The sequence below is a fragment of the Egretta garzetta genome, unplaced genomic scaffold (assembly GCF_000687185.1).
Source record: "Egretta garzetta isolate BGI_Z169 unplaced genomic scaffold, ASM68718v1 scaffold365, whole genome shotgun sequence".
NCBI lineage: Eukaryota > Metazoa > Chordata > Aves > Pelecaniformes > Ardeidae > Egretta > Egretta garzetta.
Window position 1 is genome coordinate 1688414 of NW_009259602.1, and position 9237 is coordinate 1697650.

The window sequence follows — 9237 nt, forward strand, 5'->3', positions numbered from 1 at the left end:
CAGTCCAGGAAGACCTTTGGGCCCCCCCAGCATGGGGCCTTTCACCAGGACTTAGTAGCTATGGTCATATAAACACACTCAGGATAAGGGGCAACTGGTATAGCAGAGTGTGGGGGGTGCTACCCAAGCATGCATGCTTCCCAGGAGAAGCAGAGCAGCTCGCTCTGCAGAGGCAAAAGGAAGGGCATTGACAACGAAGGAATAAGGAGGTGACAGCAGAGGATGGGGTTACATTGTTAAGGCCTGCAGAGCTTTCAAGGTGATTAGGTGATTTGGAAAAAGTCCTTGTTTCCTCTAGTAAAGGCTATTCCCTTCTGCACCTTCCCTCTCCCTGGCAGAGATTAGAGCAGTAAGGTTAATACAGTAGCAGGTACATCCATGAAAATCCGCAGCTGAGTCTTCACTCCAAGTGCTGCCAGCTCTTCCCTAAATCTTCAGGGATCAAGGTGCCTCGTTGGAAGTGGCTCCATTGCCTTTGTTGACGTAAAAGGGGCGGTAATGTGACTGCAATGGAGAATTCGGGGCATGTGAGTTTGACCTACCTTCTTTGTCTGACTGCCTATACTTCACCCTCCTAGGTAGCCCAACCATACATATCTTAACGTACTCCTATCTTAACACCTTCAATCCTTCCTCTTGAAGAGCAACACCGCCTCATTTCACTACTGGAGGTGCTGGAATAATCAAATGCAATGAGTGTTGCTTTTTGATTTACACACATGCTTTGCATGGACTCATTCCTGTGCCAAATGAGTCTGTGCATCATATAAAATCTCAGACTATGACTCATGGTTTGATGAGAGGTTTCTGGGAGAAGAGGAATGTCACCTTTATTTTTATGTTTCTGTCAGTGTCTTTTAATTGCTCACTAACCTGAGAAATCATGGCAGCTTTCACACTTTAAGCCATGCACAGTTATGCAAGTGATCAACTAAGTGGCGTGGTATTTATTTGTGCTCTCTGGCTGGCAAGCAAAAAATGTTGTGCGTGGAAATTCTCACACAATGGTGTATTGTTTATTTGCGTCTCCACATGTTGCAGGGCCTGGTACGAAATGTTTGTGTAAACAGAAGCATAAGTGGAGAGGCAGGAGGAGAGCCTAAAGGAATTGCCATTTTCCTGTCTCTGTTTACTGCAGTCCCTAATTATCTCCCTTCTCATCGGGACCTACCCCTGGATTTTCATTCTTATCTATTACTACAAATAAGCAACATGTGGCAAAGTTGTCCTGCAGCCTAGTGTTGGCTTGGAATCATAACAGAAAAACCAATTTATTGACTGTGATAGCTGGTTGCACTGCTCAAGGCAAAATCTTCAGCCTGGATAAGAATATACTTACACCAACGAAGCAGTGACCAAGGCAATCAGGAACAACTGTGGTTTTGTAATGTCTGATCTGTTTTAGGTTTGATCCACTGCCCAGATCTCCCTTGCAGAAGGTGGGAGAGACGTCACAGGAACACGCTGGTACATTCTTGTGCAGCGCAGTCGTTAATACCAGGCACGGCAGGAGGCTGGGAGCATGGGCAGAGCAAACCCAACCCATCTTGCTGCTCAGTGCCAACTCCCAATACCTCCTGCTCAATGTTCCCTTTTGTTGAAATTCTTTTCATTTTATGGCTTTAATTTCCAATATAATTAAGAGATGGAAGAGGGGGGCTTAATTTTAAAGAATTCCCCGTGGGTTAAAAAGACGTTCCTCCTTAAATAGTATAGTCCTTTGTGAAAATTTTTATTTACAGAGCTTTTAGAATGTGTATTACTTAAATACATACTTAAGACTATTTGAAAAGCTAGATTATTGGCCCAATAGACCGTAAAAGCTCCTGCAGAGCTACTGTGGTCCAGAGCACGTATTTCTATTTTTGGACTTTTTAATGCTTTTATTTATCAACTCAATTATTAGGTTCAGGGCTATCTGGTGAATCTAGGCTATAAAAATAAAATAGCTGCTACAAGTGTATGCATGAGAGAGAAAGGGAGATGGAAAAAGACTGGTGACCTCATGTGGCCAAAGTTACCTAGGCTTTCTCTGTGGGGATTAAGGAAAGCATGAGTTGTGTCTGTGGAGCACAGCATGCTGGCTGTCATGCAGTGGGGTGCTTATTGCTGAGATGACCATGCTCACATCCACCAGTGCTAACAGAGACTTTGCTTTCCTGCCCAGACTTCCCTGGTACAACACCACGATTAGGGAGGATGGGTTGGTATCTAAAATCACGGGGAAGAGTCTCCATCTGAGCACACACGTGATGAAGTAGATGATCTTTTAGAAAGGCAGTGATCAAACACAAGACAGAAGATATTGCAAAACTTTGCTGTTCCTAGGAGATATGTTTTGCTGTAGCACATTCAGAGACTCAAGGCTGGATTTTCTGAAAGTGTTACAGTCTACCAAGGAACATCCCTTTCACTGGCATTCATCTCCTGGTGGGGCCTTGAAAATTTAGCAGAGACGTACAGCTGCAGTCCTTAGGCAGACACTTTCTAACTGTTGTGTATTTCCTCTGTTTTATTCCTTCAGTGTGGGAACGCTCTTGATTCTTGACCCTCTCCAAGCCTTATTTCCAGGGAACAGTAAATCATCTTTCACAAATGTATAATCAGAATTCAAAAAATAGATTTCATCTGCCGAGAAGGGGGCAAAAACTTTATGATCTTAATTCAGATTGTGGAAGATCTTAATGCAGCACAGCATGAATGGATGTTAAGAAAAATAGATGAACTTAGTGTTTCTGTGGTTATGCATTAACTGTTTGTTAACCTTGTATATTTAAGATTACAAGACCTAAAAATATCATAGTTCCTCTGCCCCTTAAAATGCACTGCAACCTGTTTTGTGCTAACAGTGCAAAATGATTGACTTACAGACATTCTAGTTATTTATGATCGTAGTCTGACCCCTCATCTTTGGTATTGCATCTGCCCGCTGTAGAATGTAGTTAGCAAGATACTTCTGTCTGGCTGTCTCTGATGTCACTTACGCAATCTGTGCTTTCTAGATGTCACAGACTACTAAGAGTGTATGATAACCCTGCAGGGACAAAAAGTACTACAGATAGCAGCATGTGTGCTATGGTATTTGTATAGCTTCTAGAAGCCTGGATCAAATTTTAAACCAGGGCAAAATCTTTTCAAAATGTCATTTTGAAGTATTGATTATTTCTACAACGATGTCACTTACGCAATCTGTGCTTTCTAGATGTCACAGACTACTAAGAGTGTATGATAACCCTGCAGGGACAAAAAGTACTACAGATAGCAGCATGTGTGCTATGGTATTTGTATAGCTTCTAGAAGCCTGGATCAAATTTTAAACCAGGGCAAAATCTTTTCAAAATGTCATTTTGAAGTATTGATTATTTCTACAACCCAGAACTGTGGAGGATCCCTCTGTGGATGCAGGTAACCACAGAAAAAAATAATAGAAGCTGTTAACTTGAGGCTTTTACATCCCCATCTCCAAAGGATCCAAGCCCTAGTCTCTGAAGCCTCAGGTATCCCTAGGACAGGTAGTTCTCTTGCTGAAGCTGTGCACGTGCTTTCACACCAAGGGTATATTTCTTACCAATACAGACTGCTTAGAGGATTTCCATGTCTGTGGCGTCACCTTTGCAGACTGATGTCTCACTATTGAAGGATAAGCTGTGACAACATAAAACAGCCTGTTACAGATCAGTCCCTGCCACCATCCCCGTCTTCCCATGTGAGCGTCAAGATGAGTAGCAGGACTGGAAGTGCCACATAATTAGTATTGCATTGCTTAACACTGAAATGCAGCCATTTCTGGGGTAGGACACAACAGCCGTCAGACAGATGCCTATTCCACCACCCAATCAGTTAGGAAAAGGGAGTAAAGAAGGTCTGTCTAATTAAAATGTCTGAGGAATGCAGAGAGGTGGAATGCAATCAGTCCAATTAAATTTAGGCCAAGTCCTGAACTAAGCATTCTGACTCTTGCAAAGAACACTATAGGCTATTTAATTAGTGCAAAGAGCCAAGGCCTGGTTTTCATGTCAGAAATTAATGACAGTGCCTCTGGCAGCGTGATAAGCCCTAACCCCCTTTCTACCACACCAGCTCCGTTCTGATTCAAAAATAATACCAGCCCTGCTGAATTGCAACCAGTTGCAGTGCTATCAGGCACTGGCCTTTCCCCACCATCTCCCACTCGTAGATTAATCAGACCTGACTCTGCTTGGCAGGTGCTGACACCCTTGGATTCCACCTCTGGTGCCCTTGAACTAGTAGGTAGTGAAAAGAGGATTGTGAGATGGTGAATGGGGGGTTCTGGTTCAGATGAAGGAGCACAGGCAGCTACTGCCTATTTTTGTAAAGATTGTTCTCAGTGGCTATTATTCTTTCAGGACAATAGCTGTTTTAAAACACTGATGAAGCTAGAGGGGTAAATGGCCAGGAACATAATTCCCTAGTATCTTTCTCTTCTTGCTCCCTACACCTCTAAAATAATTTAAAAATCTCATCTCTATCCATTACAAACAAAATTCTAAGCTCCGTCAACTATTCGCTAGCTATAACTTTTTAATACTTTTTAACACAAAAAAAGGGTAAGTTGCTCGTGTAACCATGTGCATGTATCTAAGAGATTGAGAGTCAGGGCAGCAGACATGGGCTGGGTGTAGGACTGCTCCAGGCCTTCTCTGGGGGAGCAAGAGCAGGATTAAATGTCTTATCACCTAAAAAGGGGCAGAAGGAAGGGGAAGAAGCTAAATGCCTAGTACCGGTCTTAGTGAAGAGGCTCCCGTCAGACTGTTTGCTGAAGTCACCAGGCGGATTCTGTCCCACCGAGGAGAACTGAAAAGGCAGCTTAGTACCATTGCCTACTGGAAGATAGAAGAGGTTGCGTTATTCCATGGTGTTGCCTGCTGCAGTGGAGAAGCCTAAGCATTTCAAAACACACCCTGTAAAACTACCTTCAACCAGCTTGGGGGCAAATGAGAACTAATAGCTTTGTCCCTTTTCTCTCAAGAAAAGGCAGATGAGAGCAGTCGGTTGCAGGGTCCCAGTGTACACAGCATGCGAGTGTGAAGAGATGTCAGTGCTCCAGGCAGGCAGGGAAGAGCCTTTCTCTTGAGAGACCCAGAGTGCAGGTGTGACTGAAGAGCAGCAGCTTTCTCCTAGGTGAACTGCATCTCCAGAGACCGGAGGAACAAAGCAAAACTACGTAACTGCCGAAGCTCCCTCGCCTCCAAGCAGTTGAGGCTTTACTCAAAGCCCATTGAAATTAAAGCAAGGCTTCCCCTCCTGGCCTCCTTGGGGTCAGGCTCTGGCTGCCAGAATGAATCTGAGGGCAGAGACGATGAGAGGGAGACAGCCCTGCCTGTGGCATGAAGAGCAGGAACGACTTAGGTGTGGCTGTGAGTCACCAGAGCTCCCCCAGGTAGAGTGGCCGTGGATGCTTGTAGGCTGCCTCTGAATGAGAGGAAAGGCAGGACCCTCTGAGCATGAGCAGAGCAAAGTAAGAAAATACAGGCAAGAAAAAGAAAAGTGGGGATCTGGGAAAAAAGGCATGACTCACTGCTGCTGGTTCTCGGCACACTAGCTCAAAGCACCCACTCCCCGTTGTGCTGGCCGCTGTACTGACAGTGAACATTGGGCAGGCTCTGTCTTTGAGAACTTATGAGCTAAGTAAAAGGTGTATATGCGATGGAGAGGAGCAGCTGCGTGCTTCTGAGACTGGCTGAGGGGTTTTGGAGTCTGGTCCTGGTTCTGCCACAACCTCGACAGATTGCCTTGGATGATGTTGGCACTCCCATCGAGTGCAGTTGGTCAGGTATCTCAGGATCTTTACAAATTGGCATCTATGTTTCCTAACTTCTTCTTTCACTGTCTGAACAATGAAGACCAGGGATGCCTTTCCCTCCTACATAGATAGCGCCTGGAGCAGTGAGACCCTGGGTTTGGGTGTATGCAGGCAGTGCCGATACCCAGCTAAGAGATGGTTCTGTGAGACAGTGATTGACAGGTGACAGGACAGCAGAAGGAAGGTGAGAGGGGAAGCAGAAAGGGTTGGTTAGCCAGCTAGAAAGCTGTGGCACGGGGGGTTAGATCCTTTCAAACTGAAGTCGGAATTACCCGTACCAAGTGTTTCCTCAGTTGCTTGGAAGGAGGAAAATTCCCATGATCGTGGGTTGAAACTGGCTGTAAAACAAGAGCATCCAGTTCAGCAGTCGGCTCCTGATGAGCTGGCTCAAAGGCCTGTGCCTGGCATTGCTCTATGAAACAGTCCCCACCAATCTGGAAGCAGCCCCAAACCAGAAATCTGGGTCCAGGGAGTAGAGGAGAGCCTGGTCTTTTTTCCCTGGGTTCTCAGGAATGGTGAATAGACTTCTCATTTAGAGAACAAAGCGCTCTCACTGCCACAGAGCTGTCTTTAGGTGAATTAAATTGCCAGCTCAGGTTTGTCTACACAACGTGACTATTCTGCAAAGAGAGCTGCAGGCAGAGGCTTGGATTTAGAGCTCAAGAGACACAAGCAGAGGAACATTTCTTGCTCAAGCACACATTCTCTCAGCCACCGTGACAGGCAGGTGCTCCAGGGTTTCACTAGGACATCGTGCTGTGATGCAGACTAGTGCTGTTGTGCCCCTTTTGTGAGACGTGTGACTCCCAGAAGAGCGAAAAAGAGATGATTACTCTGAGCTGTTATGCTGCCATCCTGTGGACTGCTTTTCTAGTTAAGCTGTGTTTCTATTTAAGCAGTTATCTCCCTCTCTGTGTGCTGCGTCCCTCCTACTCCTCATTCAACGACTTCCAAAGGCACAAGATGATCTTACCAAGCTCCTCCTGGTTTTGGCCAAACTGTTTGCAACATCAGGAGAAGAAAGCTCAGTGGAGGAGGACAGAAAGGAGTGTCGTGCAGTTGAACAGATTGCTCCTCTATCTTTTAGGCAGCATTTGAAACCTTTTATGTCTCCCCTCTGCCTCATTATGTCATCCCTACAGGCGGATGCTCTGTGGTACTGTCTTTAATGACAGGAGCAGTGGAAGTCTCCTTGAATTTAAGCAGGGCTTAAAAACCTATGGGTTCAGCTCAAATCCAAGCAGTTTCTTAGTATGAGCCACTGCAATTAGCACAGAGTACTACTTGGGTAGCATTCCTCAAATGCAGCAGAGTCGCCGCTGTGGCCTCAGGCAGAATTTGCAGTGATCCAATCTAGCAAGAAAAAGGGTGTGTTACAAAACTATCATGAGATATTCAAGGATTCTGTGCATATTATGCAATGCAAAGGGTGGTCCTCTTTTCCTCCTCCCATTTTATGGAATTCTTTAGAAAAGATGCAATCAGAGGCAGTGCTGGACTTCTATGCAACACATTGATAGAGCATAGAAAGCTCTTGAGAGTTAAACGATTATGGGTATATTGCATTATTCATCGGATAATCCTTTGCTAGCCAACATGCAAGCTAAGTGGGTCATGTGTCCTGTTTTGCCTACTGATTCATTCTGTTCCCAAAGTCCCCACTGGTGTGGTTTCAGCAGCTGGTTCTGTTCTATCAAACTGTTCCCATAATGGATCATGCTTCAGCCCTCACCCTGCTGGAGAATCCAGTGCTGTTCAGTCCCTGTTTCAGCAGAGACTGTGTGTGCAATCATGTGCTTAGTTTTTTTGGACAAAGTAACTTTGTTGGTAGAAAATAGAGAATGAGTGGTTTTAGAAGGCAATGTGTCTGTGCTCTCAGGAAAACGTAGATGTGTAGGTGGAACCAACTCTCCCCCAGTATTTATATATTCGAAAGTCCATTGCAGGAAGCAGCGGGCCACTGAACTGCAAGCCGTTGTACCCTCACACTAGTCTGTAGCTGACTGCATCCAGCAAGTGTTCCCTCTGGCTCCAATAAACAGCACTGAGTAAGAAACCCCATATCTAGCAGTCCGTGTGGATCCCTCCTGCCTCTCGGCACATCCTTCAGGAGGTTGGGATGCTGGATCCCATCTCGGAGCCAGGAAGCCCCTGCTTCCAAGTCTCAGCAGCCGATCCCCCAGAGAGGAGCAGAGAGAAGACCAGGCACTATGGTGCAGAGCAGTGAGCAGCCAGGCTATGCCATGCTATGGCACTGCCGCAAATGGCTTTTCCCTTCCTTTTGCCACATCAGGTTTCAGCCTTTCCCAGACACACATGGGATTGGTGATGGCAGAATGGCACTGTCTGCCGTGTTCCTCCCATCACAACCCCCCCTACTCTGCAAATGCAACGCTGGGCCATTTCCACCTGAACCCAAACCCCCACATTTTGGGTAGAAATGGGTTCTGCCCATGCAATTCTAGAACTAACTTTCCACCAGCTCTTCAGGCTGAAAACAGTTTTGGATACAGGGCTGAGACTGTGGTCTCTCCCCAGCATCGGCAGCTCCACTTAGCAGAACATGTGTTTCCCTGACAGCACAGGGCCTGTAAAGCCCTGAAGCAGCTGGGGCAGAACAGCAGCTATAACCACCCAGGCGGTGTTGGGAGACAGGGTCTGTGCAAAACAAACCCACCTCTGGCAAAACGTCCTTCTGCAGCCTCTGATGAAGAGGCTGTTGCCTAACTTTGGGGGGGCCTGTAGGACATGGTCCTGCTAAAGGCTTGCTGATGCTGAACTGGGAATGTCGCCTCTGCTCCAAACTGTGTCCTCACCCCCACGCTGCCAGGCAGGGCTGCCAGCGAGCTGCCAGGCGTGGGCTGATAACAGAGAAGGGTAAAGTGGAAATCCAGACAAAGGGCTCAGTGTTGGGATCTGGGTTATCCCCAGGAAACCCTAACGACAGAGCAGGCAATATCGCACTTCAAATACGCCTTTGGGGGAGTGCCACTGCTGATTGCTGGCATATCCCTTCACCCTGCCCACCATCTGGCTTTGCAGAACAGCAGCTGTAAACACCTGGCAAATCCAGGCAGGGCCTTGCTCTCTGGGGAATCAGAGAAAATTTGGTTACTTATTTTGTGCTACCCTTTCTGTTCTTTTGTTTCTACAGGCGTTGCTTTGTCTAGGCTTTCAGCACTCTCTGCTTCTCGCTCTGGAGGTCCTGACACTAATTTAGAAATAGACAACTGCCATTTTACAACTGAATGTGCTGAATTCACTCCAAAGACTCATGCTGTAGAGTTCATGTAGCAATTGGGACGCAGGCAAATCACCAGGGCTCTTGTCATCAGTGTCAGAGCTCAGAAAAGAACCCCAGACTCCTGCTTTTTGAGGACAAACTCCTCACTTCTCTCCTTTCCCTGTAGGGA

General features: G+C 46.3%; 1 protein-coding gene across 1 annotated transcript in view; it reads right to left on the bottom strand.

Annotated features, from left to right (window-relative positions):
• Positions 1–441: 441 nt before the first annotated feature.
• Positions 442–9237, bottom strand: part of TRIM29 (tripartite motif containing 29) — a 23784-nt gene continuing 14988 nt past the window's right edge. The window contains exons 6-9 of the mRNA XM_035893924.1: positions 6103–6162; positions 4743–4844; positions 3569–3645; positions 442–504 (exon numbers count right to left, since the gene is read on the bottom strand). Of these exons, the coding sequence (XP_035749817.1) occupies positions 442–504; positions 3569–3645; positions 4743–4844; positions 6103–6162 (302 nt within the window). The remainder of the gene's footprint in view (positions 505–3568; positions 3646–4742; positions 4845–6102; positions 6163–9237) is intronic.